The sequence below is a fragment of the Taurulus bubalis genome, assembly GCF_910589615.1.
Source record: "Taurulus bubalis genome assembly, chromosome: 17".
NCBI lineage: Eukaryota > Metazoa > Chordata > Actinopteri > Perciformes > Cottidae > Taurulus > Taurulus bubalis.
In genome coordinates this window covers 8,317,890-8,345,094 of record NC_136605.1, presented here as the reverse complement: position 1 = coordinate 8,345,094, position 27,205 = coordinate 8,317,890, and the positions used below count along the sequence as shown (strand labels likewise).

Here is a 27,205-nt window from a genome sequence, read left to right as displayed (position 1 = left end):
GCAGAGTGTCATTGAGGTGCAAGGGGGTTGAGAGCAGAAGAAGGGAAGAGCTGTGCCAACACACTGAGAGGCCACTCAATTATTTAGAGGAGCGGCCAGGTTCAAAGAGTCACAGCCAGCACCTGCCAATCCACCACCGTCACCACTAGTCTGCTTCTGCTATTTTGATCTAGTGGTCTTAAAAGAACACAAATATCACTCACATTATTATTATTATTGTTGTTGTCAACAATGATGAGGAAAATGTAAAAAAAAAAAGAAAAGAAATCTGATTATTCACGATATTTGCTTTCTCTCCTTTCACCATTACGGCTGTGGATATAAAAGATATCTGAGCATTTTTTTGAAAGTTGCTTACAACTCCACTTAGTTTCCTCTTTTGTCAATTCACCCATTAATCCCAATGTTCAGACAGTGACCTCCGTCTTGCTGTTGGTGGCCAGTCCCTTGTGCTTGGGGTGCACATGCGGCGAGTGGCTGTAGCCCAGCGGCTGCGAGAAGAGCTCAGGCAGCGTCTCGATGCTGAATTGCCTTTTGTTGGAGTAGGCCAGGCGCCGGCTGTTCTGCTGATGCAGCGGCTGGTGGTGCTGCTGCTGCTGGATGGGGTGTTGCTGCTGCTGGATGGGGTGGTGCTGCTGCTGCATGGGGTGGTGCTGCTGCTGCATGGGGTGGTGCTGCTGCTGCTGGATGGGGTGGTGCTGCTGCCCCTGGAGGCCCATGTGGGTGGCCACCGGGTGCTGCATGTGGCTCTTACTGGGGTCCCATGCTTTGAAGGCCGAGCTGGAGGTGAGGGGGTGGGTGTTTGTCTTGGAGATCTTGGGCTTGGGGATCTGGGAGGCGTTGATTGTGATGGCCAGTGGCGCGTGGATGTCAGGCGGCGGGAGGAAGGGCTTGTCCTTGGGGTGGAAGTTGATTGGCTGGAACGTGGGAGGGGACTGGCGGTGGGTGTAATCCACCATTGGGTAGCTCTTGTAGTAGTCTCTTGCACTCGTGTCTGGATGATGGGGTAGACAGTGGAGGTAGAACAATGAAGGCAGAGACATTACATTATTATACTGAAAAGTTAAGACAGTAAGCAATACAAGCAATCAATGGTGAACATCACTTTCATCTCACACCTACACTACCATTCAAAAGTTTGGGGTCACCCAGACACATTTTCAGTTTCTTCGCAATTTCTCACATGGAATAGCCTTCATTTCTAAGAACAAGAACAGACTGGCATGAAAGTTCTCTTTTTCTGGCCATTTTGAGAGTATAATGGAACCCACAAATGTGATGCTCCAGATAGTCAACTAGCTCAAAGGAAGGCCAGTTGTATAGCTTCTCTAACCAGCATAACTGTTTTCAGCTCTGCTAACATAATTGCACAAGGGTTTTCAAAGGTTTTCTAATCATCCATTATTAGTCTTCTATGCGATTAGCAAATACAGTGTACCATTAGAACTCTGGAGTGATTGTTGCTGGAAATAGGCCTCTATACACCTATGTAGATCTTTCATTAAAAACCAGACGTTTCCACCTAGAATAGTCATTTACCACATTAACAATGTATAGTGTATTTCTGATTAATTTAATGATATCTTCATTGAAAAAAACAGTGCTTTTCTTTGAAAAATAAGGAAATTTCTAAGTGACCCCAAACTTTTGAACGGTAGTGTATATCTTCTCGTATTGACAAATAATGTCACTAATTTAACAGTGTATGCTTTGTGTGTGTGTGTCATTAATCTCATTCTAACCATGAACATAGTCGGACCGCTTATTTGGTATAGTCACACACTCAAACCTACACACACACATTCCAGGCAAATCTGTCAAATCAGTCAGTTAAGCAGTAAGCACATGGAAAATAATAATAATATCCAACACTATGAAACCCACAGGGTGTACATTATGTGTGTGTGTCCATGGAGTCAGTCAGTGTCAGTGTTATTACCATATATTATGTGTTTGAACTCTGAACTGTCTACGCACAGAGAAGGGAGTCAAAAACACCAACAGCACCAGGGGGAAAGGAATAGAGGCAGAGAGACTGAGAATCAAGAAAATTGTCGACAAAACAGGGGGAAAAGGAGGGTGAGTGTCGGAACAAAACGGGAGATTTGTTGAGAGTAAAAATAGAGTGGGTTCAGCGTGTCGAGTCAGATTAGTGTGAGCTCCCTGAGTGGAACTCGACTCTGCTCCCCCCAACACACACACATACACGTACACATACACACACACACACACACACACACACACACACACACACACACACACACACACACACACACACACACTGCCCTAAAGATACAAACAACCTTGTTTGCTTAGTCCTGCTTTATTGGTCCGTTTTTCCTGGAGAGAAATACAAACATTCTTCTCTCTGATGATTTTTTTGGGGGTCTTCTTGCACATTCAAACACTTATTGCTCTGAATCACACTGCCTCTTAGACTTGGTATCTTTCAATTTCTTAACATCTGTCTTTCTCATATGATAACAGGACGCAGCTGCTATCAGCTTGTACTTCATATTTATGACAAAGTGCATCTGTCTGTTTTTGTTTATCCGCTTGTGTGCCTGCGTTTCTGATCTTATCATTATTACACATAATAATACGATTGTGTCAATTGTCTGGTCTGAAGACGTATGACCTGTTGAGTTTAATTTGTTGTAATGAATGTCAATGAATGTGCCTGAGTGTTAATGCATATATGTGTGACAGAGAAGCACACACACACACACACACACACACACACACACACACACACACACACACACACACACACACACACACACACACACACACACTTCACGGTGTTCTGATAAAAAAAGACATAATTTGAAGGCATATTTTGGAGTGCTGTATATTTGCACCACTGCTTGAGCTCTTGCAGTTTCAAGACAATAGAGCTTTGCAAGCAGAGTCTTTGGACAATATTCATTCAAAAAACACAATAGGAAGTCATCCACTGACTGACTGAAAACAGATTGCAGATTTATGGCTTCATGTATCTACTGTATTTGTTAGAAAACAGAGGCCTGTGTGTTTTCCTATGTAGCCATTTCTCTTTTCATTTCCAATCATTTACTCAAGCCAAGATTACTGAGAACACATATTCTTATATTTGTATTTTCAGAAAACACCTCGAGGAGTAATCTCACATTCCTTCAAGTCAAGAAACTGTCCAGGGCAATCACTGTCTGGTAATTGCTTATTGAACACTTCACATGTGGGTCCATTGTGTAACTTCAGGGCACTTGAACAGCAGCTATTGATGAAGAAGACTCACCAGCAATCATTCAATAAGCTTATTCAAGCCGGTAGAATGATTAAAATGCAATCAATCTTTTCTCAAAGTACCATCAAATACAGCAAGTGCCATTACAACTTTTTAAATTGTTGTTTGATTTAAAAGGATGACTGGATATCTTTTCTCATGACATGACAAAGCAACGTATGTTTAACTTGAACTTCAACAATTGAGTTTATTGATGAATGATGTTAAACATTTTAAAGGAGACATATGATCATTTTCAGGTTCATACTTGTATTTTGGGTTTCTACTTTAACATGTTTACACGCTTTAATGTAAAAAAAATCAATAAACCTGCATTCACCCTTTTTTCTGGAACACTCTTGTCTCTTTAAGCCCCCCTCCCAAGCATTTTCATACTTTCACAATATTCATAGACCTGCTATACAAACTAAAAAGACACGAGCGACTCACTTTCTACATAATAGGACCTTTACTGTAAACCAGTTCCATGGCCAGGACCACCAAGCCATGAAATCAAGCCTCATCTCTGATACTACTCATGGTCTGCCTTCCCGCACAGCATTCAGATGCTGGATGCACACTTAATATTCTACTGCTGCTGCTTCACATTAAAAGTATTCAACTGGTGAAACACTGGGTGGCTTTTATTGTGATGTGGCCACACGATCTGTTCGCACTGACCGTGACCAGTGATCAAAACAAGACAATGGTTGGATGATCACGGTTGCACTTATTTTTGACTGACTTCTTCATTGAAAAGAGAATTTGGGCAGTTGTTTATCTGTTGTATATCTGACAGAATTGCTGCTTAAGTAGTGTTTGCTGTCACATTAAACTATATATGATTATAAAGAACAACAAAGCTGACAATCATATATTTGACGACTTCCAGTGTTTTGACCTCTCACCTGGCTGCAGTGATGTACTCCCCGGTGTGTCGGTACACTGTGACATCACTGTTGGTTGTGGTTACATACCAAACTCAGTGAGAGTAATGGTGAAAGACACTTGAAACTTTTATGTTACTCTCTAAACCGAGAAGTACTTCTGTGATCAACAGGTAGATCAACCTTTGGACAGTTATAAAAAATGGAGAAAGAACAATTAAAGGAATCCGTTTAATTGTTTGAACAACAAAGATTTAGGAGGCATATTAAAGTATCACATTATCGATGTTTAAGAATGAGGAGAATGAACAGAAAAACTGCTATGCTTTCGTTTAAATTTTGCAAGATGGGGATGAACGGGTTGGGGATTATTGTGTATTTGTGTCTGTGGATTCCTATATTTACGCACATGTGTGCAAATGTGTGCCTGGCAACAAAGAGCCCATTTACATACATTCTTTGCAAATTGAAGAGGGAATAAGCCGCTTGATATGTATGCGTCTGTGCAGAAAAGTGCATCATGCGGTTTTGGAAGCTTTTACCAGCTGCCTGTTTGTCACGATGACGTAAAGATACATGTTTGACGTCGGCACTATTTTTAGTGTTGAACAAGGTTTCGAATGTGTGTACAAACACATTTTGTGCAGTTTTATTGGTTTTCAGTTTTGTGTCGGTTATTCATTATGGACCTGGTGTAATACACTGCAGCTGAATTAGCCAGAAAATTTGGTTCAAATCTCTGGACATGGCGGGAGAATCTGGGACGGCGCTAAAAACAATGAATTAAACACAGTGTTCCTTCCCACAACAACTGCTGTTGCTGTCCATTAGAGTGTTTCCACACATGTTGCCAGGAGGAGCACCTGACAGCAGGGTCCTCTGTGACAGTATTGTGTGCCTTCCTCTCCATTTCACAGACTCTCCATCTGCTCATTCTTTCTCTCGCTCTCTTGTTATCCAATCTTTCCATCTGTATTTCATTTATTCTGTACTCTTCAACAACATCAGCTTCTGCTCTCTATCGAGCAGCAGCCTAAAGCGAGGCCCGTGGGCCCAATCTGGGCCACCGCATTATAACTGCAGAAGATGGGCCCTGCAACGGAGTTTGACAACACACTGTATTGTATTTGGTATATTTTGAGTGCCATTTAATTATGTTTAGCACAATGCAGGACTTATTTTTTGTGTACAATTTTTGCAACCTTTTTATGAACTTTCAAGGTGCTTTTTGTCCTTTTCTGTCTTTACTAAGTAATTGTGGGAAAAATGCTGGCACCTTTAAATACATTACATATTTTGATCTGCATCCTTAACCTCTTAATCTCTCTATTTTTAAAGATTGTATACTTAACTCTGAAGAACAATATGGCTCTGGATCTTTAGGAAAAATAAAATTGGATCACTACACTTTAGTTAAAGACGTCTTGGCCGACAACGTGGAGTCCGAGCATCCAAGCAAACACTTTTTCACACCCTCTTCGAGAATATCCTTCCACCTCCTGCTTTATGTTTTCTCTTCTCTTTCCTGGAGTCCTGACACTCACCTGAATGGAGCTATATGGATCACACACACAGTATCTGCTTTCTCAAGACCGAACCAGGGCATTTAAGTTGATCTCTTCCTCCTCTTGTTTCACTCTGCTTGTTCATTCTATTGCTGTCCTTTCTCACTCTCTTTCACTCTCTGACCTTTTGCATCTCTTTATCCAACATTTTCGGTCCACCTGTCCTGCTTTAATTAAGAGATATATCACAGCTGCTTGAGCCAGAGTCCTGCTGCTACACCTGGCACAGGTTTGTGGTCAGAGAGTCCCGGCGTCTTTGACCGGTCATGCTCTTCTTTTTTTATCACCCCCTTTTTGTACTTACGGCTTCCTTTTGTGACATTTCACCTCTTGCGTCTTGCTTGCCACGAGATGTTTTAGAAAACAATCGTGTCAGCAGCTGCAGCTCCAATGTGTTAATAAAGTTTTTAAAGCAGCTTGGTCCACCTTCTGTTTCAGCTGGCAAATGGCCGGCTATCCCACTCAAACTGTTGTGTGTCCTCGCCATGACTTTGTCCACACAGCCAGGATCTGTGGACCTGGTGCCATGTTTATTACCCAGCGAGGGAATTGATAAGCATGATTGGACTGTGTGTGCATTCATATTTCTCTCCTTGTGAGTGCATTCTAAGAACACAATGAGAACAAATAATGATATCAAAAAACAAAGCTTGAGGTACAACTAACAACATTAGAAATGGAAATGCTGTGCAAACCTTGATAGATAATTTGATTGATACTTAATTCTAGTGTGTTTTTCAGAGATGCCAAACAAACACTTTAAATGTAAATATGACTGAAATATTCATATAATAAATGTCAGTGTCTGCAGCGCTCCACTCAGACTGTATACAACATGCCCCAATAACCTCCAGCAAGAAGATCATGCAGACTGCATGTAGCCTAATAGTCAACATTCAAAAAGGTCCACCTTTTACTTTTTATATTTTTGTTCATTTTCCTGCCATTTTCATAATTTGGAATATAATATTGTGTCAACTTATGTTGCATAATGCACGCGGGTGTAACACAAGTAAAGACGGCGAGAAACGGAAAACAACAGAGAGAAAAACTTAAGTTAAGTGTACAATGTGTGTGTGTGTGTGTGTGTGTGTGTGTGTGTGTGTGTGTGTGTGTGTGTGTGTGTGTGTGTGTGTGTTTGTTGTAGGTGTTTTGTGTTTGCTGTTAGATGCATTATTCAAAGCATGTGGACCCACAGATTCAGACGATCAATGCTTCAGAAAATACGACACACAAGAACTGTACTAGAAAAGAAGAATGACTACAGAAGATGCATGTGTGTGTGTGTGTGTGTGTGTGTGTGTGTGTGTGTGTGTGTGTGTGAGAGAGAGAAACAAAAATAGTAAAACAGAGGTGCACAAAAAGGAACGATTCCTTGTCTGTGTGTCATCAAACAGAGACAGAACTGAATAGCGAGACGTCGAGAGAGAGGTGAGAAAGGAGCTTTGCACCTCAGTGTGTGAGGGATTTGTTTTTTGCCGTCGTTTTCAGAGAAATGTGGCTGAGTTCTCACACTCATCACTGAGTGGTTAGGGGGGTTGCTGCTGCTGCACTTTGCCTTTGTTTCTCACTCACTGAGCGGAATAATGAGACATGGTTTTCCTTCTCCTGCTCTTCTCTACAGTTACTTTCCACACTCATTTTACCACCCGTCTCCTTCTTACTGATTAACTGATTAGACAGGACAAGTTTATTTTAAACAAGAAAGAAAAGATTGGTAATTCTTCATTAGAAATAACACCTTGAGATGTAACTCGTTTTCAAGGGGTCCACAACAACAATGGTACAATATAAGCACAATGAGAAAAAGCATTACAACACAACAACTTAAACAAAATAAAATGCAACAAAACAGCGACAAGCAAAATAAATAACCATTAGATTAGATCAAATAAGACAGGAGATCATACTCCAACAACAGCATGGAAATGGATCATTCTTTTAAATAAATCCAGTTATAAAACATAATGGTTGAAGACTGATTCTATATTAAGAAGATGGGGCATTAATGAATGTGGAAAGATGATATGGATCGAACATTTACAGATTATTCCAATCAGAGGGAGCTTTAAGCTTAAAGGGCTTTCTAAACTATTGACTAAGAGATTTTATGAATATAAAATGAGCAGCTGAGAGTGCTTCAAATAATAAATAGAGGAGAAAGGTACCTGTTTTTAATAATGAGGGTAATTGACACATTTACAAATAAACTGCAGCAAATGCCACTTTCTTCTTATGATGGGGGAGGACACATTAAGAGTTAAAGGAAAAAGGATTTTGATGAAGAGAAAAAGAAACAGATTATTTTTTGTTTAATAAAAGACTGCTGAACCAACACAACTAGTGTTTTCTGTGTTTGGTTTTCTTGTTTAAAAGATCACATATCATGTGTAAGCAGGTAACTCATGCTGTTGTATGCTTCCTCCAACCAGTCAAGTTGCAGTTTACATCCACATCAAAAATGTCCTCACTTTAATATTACCTTATTAGAGATGTCTGTGAAATTGTCAAAATTAGCATATTAAGGCTTGAGCTATGGCCATACACACGTTTTGTGACTTCATAGTGACCTTGATCTTTGAACCTCCAATATATAAACAGTTCATCCTTGAGTCCAAGTGGATGTTTGCATCAAATATGAAGTAATTCCCTCCCGGCATTCCTGATGCATAACCGATCTTGTTCATGATGAACTCATCCACTGTGTGTTCATGACTAGAAATCAGACGCTTGATTTTGTGCATCACTGTCCGAAGTCAAGGACCAACTGTTTAGAAAAATATTAGTAAACCTGCCATTGTTATGACTTGAAACTGCATTATTTTCCATGTAAGAACAGAAAGCTTGACAGACATAACAGAAGTAGCTAAAGGTGGCTGGGCTTGGCAAACAGTCAAACGATTATGGCTTTTCCCCTTAAAATCTTTGGATGTGTCAGGCTCTTTGGTTTCTGTGTCTGATACTCTTCCGCTATGGTGGTCATTCCTGTCTCTATCTGCTCACTGTGTCAATGAAAAGTACATGCACATGTGCCAAACTGTCATTTCTCATCATCGTCACAATGTCCTTATCGGTCTGCAGGGATCCGATGATCTATGGTATATACATTATTTGTGTGTGTGTGTGTGTGTGTGTGTGTGTGTGTGTGTGTGTGTGTGTGTGTTTATGAACACGTTTACGCTTGTGCCCCTGACAGTGTGTGTGCCTATGCAGTAGGATGATGTATACATTCATGTGTGTATTGTCTCAGTGCAATTGTGTTTCTGTGAGAGAGAGAGAGAGAGAGAGAGAGAAAGAGAGAGAGAGAGAGAGAGATTTGAGGCCTGAACCAGTCCTTTCAAACTGCTGCTGTCCAGACTACTGTTACTCTCCACCCCCCAATGCCTTTCTAATGTTGTGTGTCTATTTGATCCTTTCTTTTACATTGTGAACCAGTGCAGCATTAGTTATGTCATCATCAGCAGTGAATTTATAGCATCATCATACCTTTTTTTCCACAGCTGATGCACAGTAACCATTAACAGAAAGGCGAGCTGTCAATAACTGTCAGCCTTATAGTGGCTGCGCTTTAGGCAGATGACTAACCCGCCAATAACAAACAGTAGACACGAGAGATTGTTGTCATGCAATACAATGATCCTAATTTTGGCTTTGTTCAATAAAGGAATTCCCTGGTTTCATTAAATATTATAAAACAGTGTATTTACTCAGAAGAAGTAAAGAGCATGCAAGCACTGACAGAAATATACTGTCCATACATATTGCACATTGTGCACATATATGACACACATTATATTTAGTCATCGGTTTTAGTGCCAAAAGGGACAGCTGCTATGTTTTAAATCTACATCGACCTGCTAATCTCCTGTTCAGCAGTGACAGCTTTTCAGTGAAGTTTGTGATGTTCAGCTGCGGAGGACAGAATAAGAAGTTACATTGATTCTGTGCTTCACCATGAGCCCGACTTAAGTTTCCAGTCTTGTACTTGTGCGGTTCATTTCACCGAAGAGAGCTTTGCTCACATGTTTTTCTTTTAACTCAACAAAGAAATGTTTCTTCCATTTATGCCTAAATGCAATAGTTTGTCCCTATAATGGTTCGTTTTTTGTTGCAGCATTGGTTTATGCATCATGGTGGTAAAGAACATAATTTTTTGACATTATTGAAATTAGGTCGTGGTGTTGTCTTGTGAGTGGACCATTCATGCTCCCTGGTTGCCGTGACTACTGACCCGTCACCATCAGCCCAAGTCCTCTGTGAATGACCATGTGCAGCCCACAATTTGTCACCACCTACATGCATAAACTGTTCATGCTCCACGTTTGTTCCACTCTTGTATGCACCTCTAGCTGGTTTGCCAAGAAGAAGACGACAACAAAATGGATTCTCGTTTTTGAGGAGATGGTGCGAAGAAATCCGCAGTTAATGTTCTAAATTTGAATATTATTCAAAAGAAAGTTAATGTTTGATTGTGGAAAAAAAGAAGAAGATCTGACGGTGATTGAAGTCATACTGGAGACGTCACCACGACAGCAACTAGGAAGCTTTCAGGTGATCTCATGGCGATGTTCTTCAAGCCAGCTCACAGCAAGTGGTCATGCACAATATGCACAAACATAGATATTCTAATAGTTCAAACCTATGTTTTATTTCAGAACAAATATTCAAGCCCTAACTGCTGCCAAACAGACATGGACCCTATTGTAGTATGAATGGAACCGCACGCGTGTCCATGCTGTCCGTGGACACAGAACATGAAAATGATGTCCAAGGTTAAACAGTCATATTTACATCATGGCTGCCCGCATCCAATATAACATGGCAGACCTCTTAAATCAGCCACAGAACTCAGGCATGAGTCATGCATCAACATAGATAAAAGTCAGACTCATTACAAAATCATTATCCTAATGGGTGGTTGCTGTCCCTGAACCACTTTCACACTCAGTGTGTGTACCAATATGGGGACATTTAGTTTGTTTATACTGTACAGTATTTGACCTCACTGAACTCTGTGACACACCACTAGTTTTCTCCTTTGTGTCTCCATGTAGTTGCTGTGTGTGTGTGTGTGTGTGTGTGTGTGTGTGTGTGTGTGTGTGTGTGTGTGTGTGTGTAATCCTACTCACCCACGGCCTTGAGCGAGGTGTACTTGTTGAAGCCAATTCCCAGGTTGTTGTGAGGGTGAGACAAGGCCATGGCCGGACCCAGGGGAGACAAGGCTGCGTTGTTCAAATGGTTATGATCTGGGGAAAGGAGAGAAAGTTTCCATTTAAATGTTGTGCACATAAAAAAAAATCTGAAGTGTCAGCCAGAGGAAATGCAAATCAGTGAATGTTTCCATGAACTAGTATTTTGAGAATATTCTCAAGAGGGAGCAACAGTATTACAAGTCCTCTGTAACTATGGTACATCAGAGCCTTTTAGCATTGATTCTGACTTGAGATGACATTCATGTTTTTGTCCTCTAAACACATAGTTTACACACAGTGTGTCAAATGTGACATACATTTATGTTTTGGGTGAATGGATGTAGTGGTTAGCTGAGGCTGGATAACCATTTGCAAATTATTTCAGCCCTCATTACATACTGTTTCTGCTTAAATTCATACATGTATTCAAAAGGCCTTCAGCTGTGCAGGTTGCACAGGACAGAGACTTAATGTAGGTCTAAAATTAGAATGCACACATGGGCAGCTGACAGGCAAAATAACGAACCGGTCATGTTAAGACATATATGTCTTCTTAGTGTGCTTTATTTATCAGAAATCTGACAATATGATTCACCGAGTTTAAATCTCTTCATTATTGTCCTTTTCATATTCAATTGGGAATCTAAAATTTGAAAAAGTTAAAAGCCCTTGTCCTCTAAGTTTATGTAAGTAAAAAACAGGACATGAAAAGATGAGACTGAATTTTGATATTTAAGTCTTCACTTAGGACCGTCTTTTTAATTTTACGTTTTGTTTCTTTCCCCTTCTTGAGTTGGTGGAGACCAAAACAGAGCTAAAAGGAGAGTGAATATTGGAGGTACATGCCATAGCTGTTGCTAAATTGATTCATGTAAGTTTAATTGGTAAATGTAGTGACAGCAGTGACAGTTCCATATAAAAAACATGAATAAAATGAAGTTTCAAATAACTAATCAAATTCTGTGTTCGTGTACACATGCTTGGCCAATAAAGCTGATTCTGAATCTTGAAAATGTCGACACTTGAAGTCTAAAACTTCAAATGTTTCCCATTGGGTTAGAAAAACCCTCACACACACACATGCATAAACAGACCCACAAATCTAACACCCACGTCCACCAGGCCCATGACGACTGAGAATGGAGTGAAGGGGGGAAAAGAAGAGTGAGGCGAAGAGATAGCGGGAGAGGCAGGGAGAAAGCCAGGGAGCGAGGGATGTGACACCAGCGCTGACTGATTGAATTAGAAATAGATCTTCGCTTCCCCGTGTAATTGATATGCAGTGATGACACGCTGTGTGTGGCATGGAGTGCAGGGATGCACGACTGTGTGTTTTTAATTTAATGTGTGTGTAGCTGTGTCTGTGTGTGTGTGTGTGTGTGTGTGTGTGTGTGTGTGTGTGTGTGTGTGTGTGTGTGTGTGCGTGTGCGTGTGCACAATTGTTGTTGTTATTGTCCTATGTGAACTGCTGGTACCACATGTTCTCATCACTCATTCATCTGCCAACTCTTCAAAAATAGAAGTGTAAAGGTGCATAACCTTCAAGCAAATAAACACAAATAAAAGCAATTTAAAAATAAGTGGCTAAAAAGAGTTTTTCGGATAATTTGAGGTCATTACTTGAAGGTGCCGAATCTCAAATTCAGAGCATATCTATGATTATGGGGTTTGCCTCCACACAGCTCTTTAACAAGCTGGCGGATAGCAGCAAACGTTGCTAATAGCACAAACACAAACAACGGCAACGCTGTTGACAGAGCAAACAGTGTTAACTTTGGTGGTAAACGAAGGGTGGGCATAAGCTTCCGTGACGACGCCGTGGGTTGTGACAGCGCTATCAGTGGTAAGCGCCGTATGAGCTCAGTGCAGAGCGGTGGCGATTAGCTAGCCAGTGGGAACACACACTGGGCAACTTCATTCTCTGCTCAGGAAGACATTACTTCACTGTATCTTTGCATCGAATATACTGTAGTTGTTTGTAGCTATATTAAGGCTTAGTAATGCAGAGTTGGAAAATGTAGCCAGAATTGTGCGATATTCCTAAAAAACATAGATTTGACGCACAAAGTGTGTGGCGGATGTTGTATCTGCAGAGATCTCTTATTTTCTTCTTATTGCCCTGTGATCGGGACGTTTCCTGGATTTACCTTCTTTAAATATTGCAACCAGGTTCCAGATTGCAAACACACGTATAAAGGGAAGCTACTAAAATGCTACTAAAAAGCATAGACAAACACGCAAATACTGCGAAGCGAAATGCCAAGTGGACAACGTTTCTTTAGTAACAAGTGTGAATCTTGGGCACCATAAACTACAAATTTGCAACCGACAAATCCTGCTCGTTCTGCCTTTAATAACATTTAAAAAAACAGCTTTTGCTCTTTAAGTGTCCTACATTCATGTTTTCAAGCATTCTTCTACCAAGCCAACTACAGTGGAAATAATGAGACAGAGAGAGAGAGAGAGAGAGAGAGAGAGAGAGAGAGAGAGAGAGAGAGAGAGAGAGAGAGAGAGAGAGAGAGAGACAGAGACAGAGACAGAGAGAGAGAATAACAGAAAGATACAGACAGAGTTGAAGGCGAAAAAAATCAACTAATTGATGGAAAGCTCCCTGGCCGGTCTCCAGTTTGACCACAGGGCTGTTCCTGGCCACCAGAGAGAAAGAGAGAGAGAGAGAGAGAGAGAGAGAGAGAGAGAGAGAGAGAGAGAGAGAGGTCTCATTATAAATCTTGTACAGCCTGCTTTGACAATACTGTACAATATAACAGTCATGCTAATACGCCATGGGATGTGATAAGGTATAAGGGATCTGGAAGAGACGTGTGCGACCATTTATTAGTTCTATAAAGATGGAAACTGTCCAAAAGAACCAATTTCTCTATTTATATTCAGTGAATAACTCCTTAAATAAGTTATTATAAACATGACATCGTGAAAAGTGAAAAGGCAATTTATCCATTAATAGTACAGGAGGGTATAAGAGTTCAGCACAACGAATATCACACATAAAAAGGCCATTTTACATAACTGTCGCTGTAGGAGTGATACTGATTAATTAGTAACACTCCTACAGTATTCCTAATTAAAATTTGCGACTTAGCATTTTAAATAAGTCTGCATAAATTGTTTTTTTTCCGACTTGGGTGCCACAAAATTAGCTATAAACACGACATCAGTTGAAATGGCTAACGTGTTAGCAAACAGTGGCCTATTTACACTTCAAGCAGATTCGGAGAAATATTAGCATTCTTTTGAAGTCGTGTTTCTGTCCACCTGATGAACATAAATCAAATGTTCATCTTGCTCTTCTTTTAGCTCTATTTTTGATCTCCTCCAGCTATTCATGCAACTATCTGGTTCTTAAGCTTCTTAGTGCTCCACTATGTCCACCCGCATGTTTCGAGCTGTCTGTCGTTTGTTAGAGAAGGTAGCATACTGTGGGTTTTACTAAGTGGTGAATAGTTAAGTACTAAATGTAAACAGTGAGCTGAAAGAAGATAAAAAAGCTGAACTGAGGGCGCTGCAGAGTTTTCTATGGGAACGTCACCTTTTACAATACAAATACTCTTTTTACGCAATGGTACTATTGGAAAATCAATTACTGCAGCTTCATGTTTGCATTAGGTTCAGTGGACGTGATGAGGTCACTCAGGGCTGTAAAATATTGTATTCTTATGAATTAGGAACTGCACATTGGATACCAAAGTCCCATCCTTTCGCAACTGAATTGAATTTCTCTTTGTGAACAGAATGTATTTCCATTTTAACACGTCATGCTAATTTTATGAAATGTCAGGTCAGCTGCCAGTTTTTATGCGTAATCACGTAGGCTTCTTGCTTTAGTCACTTTTCTACTATTCATACGAGCATATTGTAAGAGCAAGAGAGAGCAGATTGAAAGGGAATACATTCTTCCCTGTACTCTGTATTCTTGAATAAATTCTCTCTGAATGTCCTACATTTTCCCTGTGAGTGTGTGTGTGTGTGTGTATGTTCATGAGTGTGTGTGCATTCTTTGATGTACTATAGTATGGAGGCCTCAGAGGAGAAGCACTCATAAGAATTCAAATTTATGTTCATTAAAGAAAAGCAGAGAAGGAAATGAGGACTTAGAGTATGAATGTAACTCAATGTGTGTGTGAGAATAATAATGTTTAGATATGGTTTGGAGCATATTATTAAGGTAATGTGAGACCTGCATGGCCTGTGCGTGTGTTGTTGTGTTGTTTTTCGCATGTGCATGCTTTGTTACCCACATCTATTTGTTTTTGTTTGTTTGCGTGTGCTTGCAAGAGTGTAGATGTGTGTGTGTGTGTGTGTGTGTGTGTGTGTGTGTGTGTGTGTGTGTGTGTGTGTGTGTGTGTGTGTGTGTGTGCATGTATAGTGTGTAGTGTGTGCATGTGTAGTGTGTGCAGCAGGCAGCAGAGCACCGCTGGGTGATGGCCTAATTCAGCAGGGCTCAACATCAAAGAGGCAGACTGCTGCAAGGGCTTCAGCCAGCCTTACTCTGACATGACTACTGTCACACACAGAAAAAGAAAGAGATGGAAGGAAAGAAGAAGAGAGGGAAATAGATGGAGGGAGGAGGGAGTGGCATGGGTAGCAAGAAGGTAGAAAGAGAGGAGACTCCTGTGTTGCATTGTGCATAAAACTCACAAGGAGGGAGTTTGACTCTTGCTAGCCACGCAGGCGAAGATGAGAGCACTTATAGAACTGTAGGGCACACTGGATGAACAGCCAAGTGGCGTATATGTCACATCATTTCATGTAAGTGTATCAGAGAAGGAGAGGGAAAGAGAAAAACAAGGCCTGAGAGGGCAGGACAGGTCGAAGGAGGCCATTACTTTACTTTATGACACATGTTGAAAAATTCATCTTTGGATTGCACAAGGGACAGCACCTTTTCCATATGACTGTAACAAAGAATACAAAGAACGTTCCTCGAGTGATGAACCAGCTGTTTAGGGGACTGGCCTCCATGCTGGCCAATGTGCACATCAAATTATTAGAGCAGAAGCTACAAAATCAGACACGTGTCCTTATTCACTGCATGCAACCAGCATTATATCACACATTTGAAAACTATAATAGCAAAGATTTTTCGGGCAAAAAAAGGAAGAAAATGAATAGTTATAATATATAATATTTTGTATAATTAACCCGTTTGCTTTCTTGCCGAGTGTTCAATGAGAAAATAAATGCCACTTTCATATCTGAACGCTAAATATGAAGATGCATCTAGATAGCTTAGCTTAGCATGAAGGATAATACATATGTATCTATTGCAACCCTAGCCTACACAAAAAAACATATACTAATAATATAGATAACATTAAATAAAGTAAATAAGACAGCACAATCCTTCCATTATTACTGATTCTTCCTTACACATGGAAATATAAATAATGCCGATGATGTTGATCTTCTAGTTCAGACCTATATGCTAACTTTAAAATAATTTTAATTCTGAAAGTTTCATTTCATTTCTGAAAGTCATTTCGCGCCCAAAACAATGTGTCCATCGTTTTACAGCTGCAACAGCGCCAATAACAGTAAAGTATGGCTACGGTGGAGCTTATGATGTAAGTTTAACTAACTTGGTTGTGATTGGCCAGGGAGCCCGATCCCTGAACTTGCACGCAGCCTGCTCTCATGACAGCCACAGAGAAGACGGGTGAAGAGGCCGACAGGGTCAGATGAACTTTAAAAACTTGATGGATTTTTTTAACAGTCCACCAGCCCACTAATGCGGTGGCCAACCGGGATTCGCCAAATGGCCAGTGCACCACTTCAATCACGAGAGTGGTGCTGATCTTTTCGTCCAACTCGACTAAAATGCAATTTCTTTAAAAATAAGGATTTTCTCTGGTTGGTGACCGTGTACATGACGTGTAATTACTAAATAACTTTGCTGCCCACAGGAGGTGAATGCATGTTTGCACACCTCAAATAATTCAACAATCGTTTGTTCAAATAGAAATCCGTAAAATGATGTGTGTATGAGTTATTTTGAGCAAACATGAATCTAGAGCAAATCTACATTTTCTTTTGAAAATATTTAGACGCTGTAACTGTTTATTATGCACATATTTCTATTCCTCAGCCAGCCTTACAGCAATATGTATGTGGGACTATTTCAAAACTAATGTGGCACTGACACAATTGCATAATATTTAACTTTTTTTCTGTCATACATCAACTATTTTAGTATGAGTTGATTTGTAAATGCTGTCAGCTGCAGCTACACAATGTAAAGAAAATGCAATCTCAACCAGGAGCATGTTAGATAACTGCATCCTTTGCATGTTAACGCTTTTATTGGATGGCATGTGTGTGACATATGGGCCTCCCTTATTAATGATTTTCTAGTGTGCTGGAAAAAATACACGTGTGAAGTATATCGTGCTGTAGTTACTTTAAATCATGCAAAGAAAACATCTATTGCATGAGCAGATGCTGCTTAGCTGAGCTCTCTTCCTGTCTCTCCCTCTCTCTCTCTCTCTCTCTCTCTCTCTCTCCACTCTCTTTTCTTTCTCACTCACTCACTTCCCATAACTCTTCTTATCGTACACTTTTATTCCTCTCTCCCTGATTGTGAGGCAGGCCATCTGTTGTCTTGCAACAAAGCAATGAAAGCAATGTGTGGGGGAGCACTCATCCACCTGTAATTTTGTAAAACCACGACCATGATTTGTATTATAATTGATAGACGTGCAAACAAGCATGAAAAGGGTTGTTTTTGATTCTGTGGTGTGTTTGTAGTGTATTTCTCAGAAATCACATGTTACATTTTTCTCAATTGCTGCATTTAACATGCTGTACAATTTACCTTGCTGGCTTTCTTTAGTGGCAAAAGGTTTACACTTAGGACAACTGGCACATAAAGACAGTGATGCAATGACTAGAGAGAGTTGTTGCACTCATTACTTGCCCACTCATTCAATGCCTCGCTCCTACTTTCTTTCTTTAGTCTCGCTCTTGTTTGTGTGTGTTAAATGGAGTAAATGGAGTCATTTCAGTACACTGAGTCTAATGAGGAAGTCTCTCCATCATCACCCCTCCCTTCTTCTTCTTCCGTCTCACACTCTATTTGCATGGTAAACAAGGGCTTGTCCCAGGATAACACCATTATTTTCTGACTTCAGCCCACACATTGGATGCATCGGTCAAAATTCGACAGTGATCTAATTTCAACTCAGAAACCATAAAATTGCGACTGACATTGCGACTATGTGAGGATCTTTTATTATTCTTACTGAATGGCACTATCAACATATAAAGGAGGCTTGAACCTGCAATTATTGATTATTTAGGCCACTTTTGAGCAGCGAAACAAAACTAGTAGCTTTAAAAAGCACATTGACAAATGTATAAGAGACATGTAAAGTGGACATTATAACATGTTAACAAACAGTTCCCTATTTACACATGCAGAATACATCTAGCTACACATAAACATTTATTTTTAGTCATATTTCTGGGCACCAGATGAACATATTTCCAATATTCACTATTCTGAGGTTGGACACAAGGATAACGAAACAAACCCAAAAGAAAGATACTAAAATCATTCACTGAGCTGAAGGAAACTGCAGTTATCTAATGCAGAGAGCTATATATTAGTATCTGTCATTTGATTCATTGTTGAAATAAAAAGATTGATTAGCACAGCTTTCAGTAAATGTTTTACTACCTAGGAAGGAGTAAAGACAGATGCATTTGGTAGATTACTGTAGACTATGTAAATGTTGATAATGATATATCACAAAAGTAGGAATGAAAGATGGGAGCCGTAAAAGTTGATGAAGGGGATTGACAGGGGAGAGGGAGTGAGAGATGAACAGATCAAAGACATATTAAAAAGAAAGAAAGACAACACAAAAGAGCTGAGAATGTCCTTCTCAGACTTCATCTTTGCCAGAATGTAGATCAGATGTTTTCAACACCATGGGGAGAGCAATCAAGTGTCCCACTGAGATCTCAACTGTTTCATTTCAGCACAACGGACAGCGTCATTAGCCTCAATACCAAACCACATCTCACATTACTCCTTTGACTTAAATGGGCAGTAAAGAGCGACACAAAACGCGGGGAGAGGCTGCTCCTCTTCACAATCTTTTTTTTATTTCTGCAATCTTTGTTCCTCACACTTTTTTGTCTTGCTTCTGTCCTTTTTTCCTTCCTTTGGTTCCTAACCTGTTTCCTGTTTCTCAAATAAACTGTCAAGTTGCAGCACACTAGATCCTTGTTCATCTAGTTTTCGCAGTCAGGCTGGTTAACCTGTCAAACACAACTTAAGACATGCGCAGTGACGGGTAAATGCAGTAGAAAAAAGTTTCTTTGCACACACAAACACCTAGAGACTCTCTGTAGCTGTAGTCGTGATGTGAGTTTGATAATTAGTCGGCGTATGCATGCATGAGGGTGTATGCATTCTTTTGTGTTTGCATGTGCATGTTATGTAACAGTAAAGCAAACGGTGTGAGTGAATCTCTTTATTCCATTATTTCTTTTTCATTATCTACAAAGAGCTTCTCTAACTCTGACAGGCGTCTGAAGTCCCACAGGCCCCCCTCAAAGTCACCATGACTCATTCTCTCTCCCTCCACCTTCTCCCTCTAATTGTTCTTCAAGGAACAACAAAGCAAACCCCTGGCCACCGCTTCATAACTTCTGAGGATTCAATTATTCAAAAGAGGCAATTGTACTGCACAGTCATCTAAAACTCACTCGCTAACCCACAGACACTTACTGATGTTCTCTGTGTTCTTGTTTCTTATTTTCTATGTATGTGTGTGTAAGCAATCTTGTAACCTTGTGTGTGCATCAAATTGACTGTGTGTGTATTGGTACATGCACAATTGGTGTGTGTGTGTGTGTGTGTGTGTGTGTGTGTGTGTGTGTGTGTGTGTGTGTGTGTGTGTGTGTGTGTGTGTGTGTGTGTGTGTGTGCATTGGTACATGCACAATTGGTGTGTGTTGCATAATCATCTCCAGCTCCCTCTAACAGCTGCAGATATTTGGAGAGGTGAAGAAATCCTCGTTATGCAACAGGACTCAATTTGGGTCTCTTACTTTAATCTAATTTGCCTGAACTAATCTTTCATGAAAACATTTCACATCAATTGCCTCGGACTACGCAGGGTTTGGTGCACCACAGAGGTCAAGTGAGGGTCATTTTTATCTGTCAGCTTATTGATGACAGATCTAAAACCACATCGTCCCTCTCTTATTATCTTACATTTGTGACAGTCAGGAACTCTATGAACATATTTAACACTCTGATGCTCAGTTAAAATCAAAAGTGAGCAGAGTGAATTCATTTGGTTTTATTTTATTTTGGCAAAAATATTTTTGGATCAATAACCCAATAATGTGCAACATGGGTCAAAAGTGACTCGTATCTATTCTCTGGAATGTATTCTCAATAGAATATTTTATTTGTTTTCATATTTGCATTAATGGACATATTGTATTGCGGACCACGCCTCAAGGTCATGACCTTTCTAAAAGCTTTGTCACAACAGTCATAACACATGGACATGTTCCTGTACTTTTCCCCTTGTTATGAATCAGAACCACATACATCATTCTGTAAAAATGTGGTTCTATGGTTGGGAAGATTATAGAATAGTTATATGTAAAATATAATTGAAATGGCTCGCCCTATTGTGTTCTTGCCATGTTAATCTGTAACAATATCTAGCTGTTGACCTATTTGTTTTAGATAGTTAAATTGGTTGGCTGGTTAGTCGGATGTTGGTTCGTCATCGTCAGTTTGTTTTTGGTTGGTAGGTCTTTGGTTTTTGTATGACGTCCCCACTAATGCGCAACATGTGTCAACAATGACACTTATCTTTTCTCTGGTTATTGGTAGGTTGGCTTTTGCTTGGTGTGTCACTACTCCACTCTACACTACTCCAATCACTACTCCAACATGACCCACATCTATTCTCTGGTTGGTTGTTTTTTATTTTTCGTATAACTACCCCAATAATGCGCTACATGGATCTAGTTGGTTGGTTGGTAAGTTGGTCCAGTGGTGGGGGTCCAAGAGGCAAAACGTAGATAAAGGGCAGCAGCTGAATGCAGAGGGGCGCCAGCGTGCAAAACGTTATATAACATGTGGGGCAGACTTAATAACCATATATAGTATTTTCGCCATTAAAAGGGCAATCTAGAAGGTCCGGATGTGAACAGCCTCTAATAGGTTAAATGTGTGTTTCACTGCAGTGGGTGCATACAGGTACCCTCTTCCCTGCTGTACTTAGAGAACTAGTGAATTATTGATCTAATCACAGTGATGAACATGCCCTTTCATCACAGAGACCAAGCAGCCCCCGGGCTTCACTTTACACTCACACATCTCTGAAACTCAACTCAAAAGCTGGCTTCAAGAGGGTCCGACCATTTCAAGTCACACGAGACATTCCTTCAGCATGCATGCATTTTTTCAGAAAAGTTGATTTGCTGACATGATCACGGCATTACCTCCACACAGCATGAGTGTTAACTAGCACGAAGAAAGACTTCTCAGCATACACCTTATGGACCTGCAAAGCACTAGTTTGATATCGTTTTAAGTTCAAAAGACTTATACATTTTTCTTTGATACTTTCAATATTTTTTTTTATTCAATGGAATTATTCACTTAGTACAAATGTAATCTTTTCACACCAACTAAGGGTGTTTTAGTCTGCCCTCCCTTTACTCACTTACACTTTACCATTGACTGGAACATAAACGTGTATACTTCTTACTACTCACATTTTGTTAACATTTTTTGTATCTAAGTGCAGTTTCGGGGTGACGCTCATGATCCCACCTGACAGATACTTTTCTCAAATGTATTTTTTGTTTTGTATTAAATATGACATGAAACCATCTGTTTAGTTCTTTGTCAGCTGTGGCCTCATTGTCCTGGTCTGCACGCTTTCCGTTCAGAGTTTCGTCAGGTGATTTGACCCCATTTGTTATGTGATTATTAATATACACAACAACTCTAGCTTAAACAAAGTTTAATTGGGAAGTTTAACTTCCCTTAAAAGTCTAATGAATGTATCTCTTGTACAATGCCTGTGATCTTGTGTATTTTTCCAGAAAGACAGTGATTATATTAAACCTTTCTTTGGTCAGGTAACCAGATCAGATCAGCTAGGTCAGATTCTTCTATTGGTGTGTCAAAAAAACAGACATGCCCTTACTATTTATTGTTCTGTGTTCTTTTGCACCAGATTAAACGTGAAGTCTGGCATTAGAGATTTAGAGGCCTACTCTTCATCCAAAAACACATTTAGGTTGTCACCAGGGGCTAATATTGTACCTATAAAAGAGCTGAGGGAAGAACATAATTTATACATATTGTTCATTAAATCTAATTAATTTTGTGTGTCTGTCAGAGTTAGGTACACATCTTTTTTAACTGATTTAGTAGCTGTCCACGGGTCATAAACACTGTTGAACCTGTGTCACGAGCTGCATGTAATCCAGCAGGTGAAATTCATTTTAAAAAAGGCTGTCATTCATGTCAAAATCACTGCCATAATACTGAGATAATTAGGCTTTGTTTAAAGAATAATTAGTTTTTATGGATATTGCTTATTGTTTAAAGAGTACAAATAATGAATACTTGATAAAAGGCAGCAGAAAGAGACAATACATATTAAATCTGGATGCTTGATGTTTGCATGCAAAAATGACTTGGAAATGTGGCTTATGGTCAAGGTCAGTGAGAACACACAAACTTATAATAAATACAACATATGGACACACACTTTCACCTTCCAAACATTGCCAGGTTGTGAGAAAGGAGATCATCAAGCGTGTACTTAATTATGTATGCATGCATCCAGACAGGAAGAAAGGGCATGAGGTGTGCATATTAGTCTCTCTATGAAATATTACTGAATAGACCTTTGATGCAGCCAAAGGAATATAATAAAGGTGAGAGGAGAAAAGATATAGAGGAAGAGAGGGAGAGTGCTGGAAATTGAAGAGAGCATGGAAAGAAAGACAGAAAGTCAGGGATATGATGCATTGTCTAAAATGTTTGCTGGAAAAAACGAGGAAAGGTTACAGTGAGAGCGAGTAAAGTAAAAGAAAATGATAAACATCACTGACTTGGTTTTGAGGAAATGGAGCTGCAGCAAAAAGAGTATGATTGTGAGTGTGTATGGATGTTGGTTCACGGCTATCATTACACAAGAGCTGCCCTCCTTTAGTGTCACTTTAATAGTGTGGCCTCAATAGTTGTCCCAATCTCGTGTGTTGTAATTTGATGTATAATGGGTGATGACAGTGATACACAATGTGTGTGCGACTGTGTGTAGGTTTATACGCTCCTCGGCATGTTAGCGGGATACTTCCCATTTACTGGACCACCATCCAAGTGGGTCCACACACGCACAGCTACATGGATGTCTGATATATATGCACAACTCCATCAGCCATCCACCCAAACACTACTTACTCTGACTTGTGGTTAATAATGAATGATGATAAGAAATGTAGATTCAGTAGCAAGGTGAGCCTGACTGTTACAGTCAAGATCTGCAGTATTTTATGTGAAACTGAAAATGCAATCAGAGGAAAAGAGAGAAAAACAGAGAGAGAAAGAGAAGGAGATATATGACATATATGAGTTCATTGACTATAAATGTAAATATGTTGAACTGGGTGTCTTTCAACAATAATGTTAAATACTAATGAGCATTACATATATTTTAAATGACATTCTTGTTGTACTATGTGGGGGCATTACCCTGACATGCCTGAACTGAGATATAGCTGAAACAAATAGTCAATTATCCAGGTAGTTGATTCATTGATTGACAGAAGAAAAATTACCAACCTTGTTAACCAAATAATTGCTTATGTCTTTTAAAAATAACTTCTTTTAGAAGAACTTTGGCCGGCGCAAAAAAACGTGAAAATGCAAGTGGACGAATGTGGAGCCAGTGTTTAGTTTGTCTGTTCTGAGCTACCAAGGTGATTGGCTCCGTGAAGAAGATATGTAGATATAAACGGCTCATTCTCAGCTAACAAAAACACAATTATTCCATTTTTAAGACAAGTATACACTAAGGAAAACACAATTATTAGTATTACATTACACTTCTGACAAAAGATCCCTTTGAACACACAGTTTCCTTAATTTCACATCTCGCTTTCTCAAAATGAGAATTAATTGAGGAGGATTAGCTGCTTTTTCGTTATCATTGAAAATGTACTATATCTGGGTTTTAGACTGCTGGTTGAACAACCTGTACAAAGTGCGACTAAATTTACCGCTCATGCATTTTGTGTGCGAGGTAAGGTAGGTTGTGTGACGAATGACATGTGTCATTCGTCACACAACCTATCTTTTAATAATAATAATAATAAAATCAGGAAACTGAATGAGTCACTTTTAAGCTGTTGGAATTCATCTTAGTTCCAGTTTGCATTTAGTGTATATACATTTATCGATACATGTGTGTGCATTTGTATGTTTGTGTCATGCTTGTTGACTCTGCCTCCCCTCTGTGCTATGCTGCTGCTCCCTGGCTAATTGTGGCGGGCCTGTAAGTGAGTGTAGAAGTGAAAGGCCTCTCTACTCTCTCTCACAACACAGGCACATACCCTATCCTGTTAATTCCCCTGTGCGTGTGTGTTTTTTCCACTTGTAGAGACCAAAGTATGAACCCTTTTGTTTGTGTGGTTGAGTCTTTTTATGTGTTTTATGTGTATGCATCTGCGAGAATGATCTCATCCATATTCTCTAGGCAGCGGCAGTGGCAGCGGCAGTGGAATCGCTCAGCTCACTTACTTCCCGCAGCACCATAAAAACCCAGCAGCCTGTAGGCCTTCTCCTTTACTCGATGGCTCCCACTACAACACTTGGCAAGGGGCGACTGATCAAGAATATTAACTGCAAACCTACGGTGGAGAAAAAAGCTCATACTGCATCCTATAATTATACCCATGAAAGTAACAAAAAAGAAGAAAGACAAGGTTTTCATCTCTCCATGTGATTCATGTGATAGCTGTTTTTAAATCCTCCACAGAGGCAACCATCGGAGTAGAGCCACCTACCCAGCATTTATGCAGCACGTGTCGTCCGTGTTTCTCCAGCATTTACCCTTGAAGGTGCATGTTAAAGACCTTGACGTGTTCCAGCTACTCAAACACCCGAAGCTGGATTGATGTAGTTCTGAAATATCTAATATTTTGTGTCGGTGTCGGTGTCTATGACATGGACTGATTGAACTGAGGGTGAATAATGATGCACACACAGACACAAAACCCTCAAACATTCTCTACAAAAAGCTTACAAAAGCCAGAAGAAGAGTCAGACCAATGCTAGTGATGATCACTTTTGCTTAATTAGATCTTGATATTTTCCTGGGTCTAAATTACACATTTTTCCATTCTTACTTCTTACGTTGTTGTCTGGATGAAGTAACTTCCTGAAGTCCCCTCATGGTAACTCTACAGACTCCAGGAAGTCAATGTGAAATAGTCTAGCACAAAACCAAACTATTTCTTTAAAACTATCTGTTACCACTTTTGATCTGAGTGAACGAACATGCTTTATTAAAGCTGCATCACAACAATATTAATTGAAATTAAGGATGCCATTTTTCATACACCTCATATGGAAAAGTCTCAATGTCACATCAATTTGTAAACACTTCCCTGTGAATCTCCGTTATCTCCCTCTGATTAATCACCCCAATCTCACCTGCACTCCGTGAAGTGTGTCATTCATTCATTTATCCTTTACTTTCCCCGCTTCATGGCTGCGGTTGCCTGAATAAAATAAAAAAAACATATCTCCGAACATGAACAGGCTCTTTCCCAATGGCCGCCACAGGGCCTGGGGGCAGCTAATGGGGGAGCAGCCATTGCCTCACGCAGCAAAAATTAAAATGCGTGCAAAGTTTGGAAGAGAAAAAGGGACATTGAAAAAATGCAGATGAACACGAAACTAAGCATCATAAAAGGGTTAGTCCATGGGATATAATTTACCACTGCCAGGCAAACTCCATTTATTCTCCGCTGTCTTTCTTTTTTCAATTGCTTTAAAATCCCTCCCCCTTTGACTCCTCTGCATTCACTCACACACTCACAGGAACCCTACAGAACAGACTGCAGTGCACCTTCGGGAATACACACACACCCCACACCATAAGATCTGACATTTGCTCTTCTTTTTCTTGTTTTTTCGCCAGGTCTTATTAATCCTGTAATGTATTAAGTCCTGTTCTTGTCTCATCTGTCATGTCTTGCTTCATTATCATGAACATTTTACATGTGGTATTTGCTACTTTGCTGCTTTTATACTTCATTGGTATTTGAAATAGGAAAAAAAAAAACTATATTGTCCACCTATAGATTTACATTTACCGACCAGATAATCTGTGGGTGATTAAGGGATTTATATTGAATTAGAAGTAAGGAAGGAGAAATAGAGGATGAACGTACAGTATCTTATGAATAATATAATAGAAGATTTGAAACCAAAACCTCAGAACAGGAAACAACTGAATGCAGAGAGCTACTGTTTTGAGAGATGCTTTGCGCTTCAATGAGCTCCATTTCATGCGGACGGTTTTACTCCTCTGCCACATCCTTTGGAAGAAACACACACAAACACCTCGGTCACGTGGACTGCCCATGAGGACAGCGTACAAACGCTGCACTATAACACACACATACTGTGTGGTCATTCAGAACACACATGCATGAGCTAGTCCTTCCCTCTGTCCCTTTGTCTTGTCGGATCAAGAGCCAGCTCCTCGTCGTGTTTCTTAAAGCGTGAATCTCTTGCTAGTGTGCCCACCCGCCATGTCTAACGGTGATTGATGCTCCACAGACTTTCAGACAGACTCTGTGTGTGTAAGCGTGGGTGTATGTGTGTGCACGTGCATGAATGTTTTTGACCTTCAAATCACCTTCCATCCAAACAACCCACCACCACCACCTCCCAACCTCCCTATTTGTGCTTCCATCTTGGTATGTTCTGACCGATTTACATGGAAGACTGGTTCCGTGCTACAAAGGCCACCTGAGGGTGGAGGGAGGATTGGGGGGTGGGGGGCATTAGCTTATCCTGCACAGACTGCTAATTGGCTGCTATATACCCTGCGGAGGGGGAGGAACAAAGGTAGAACAGGATGGAGGAAGAAGTGGGAGGACATGATGGGCAGTAGCAAAGAGTGGAGGGAGAGAGAGAGCCCGCCATACATCCTGGGATATAGAGGTGTGATGGGATGGGGGAGACAGAAAGATAAAGAGGGAGCGAGGCACCTCATGA

The 27,205-nt window shown here is 40.2% G+C and overlaps 1 protein-coding gene across 1 annotated transcript in view; it reads right to left on the bottom strand.

Annotated features, from left to right (window-relative positions):
- Nucleotides 1-407: 407 nt before the first annotated feature.
- The window catches only part of LOC306749437 (protein shisa-8-like), a gene marked incomplete at both ends in the record, with an annotated part of 87,438 nt that continues 60,640 nt past the window's right edge, over nucleotides 408-27,205 (bottom strand). Inside the window, 2 exons of the mRNA XM_079232732.1 lie at nucleotides 408-994; nucleotides 10,847-10,963. Of these exons, the coding sequence (XP_079088858.1) occupies nucleotides 408-994; nucleotides 10,847-10,963 (704 nt within the window). The remainder of the gene's footprint in view (nucleotides 995-10,846; nucleotides 10,964-27,205) is intronic.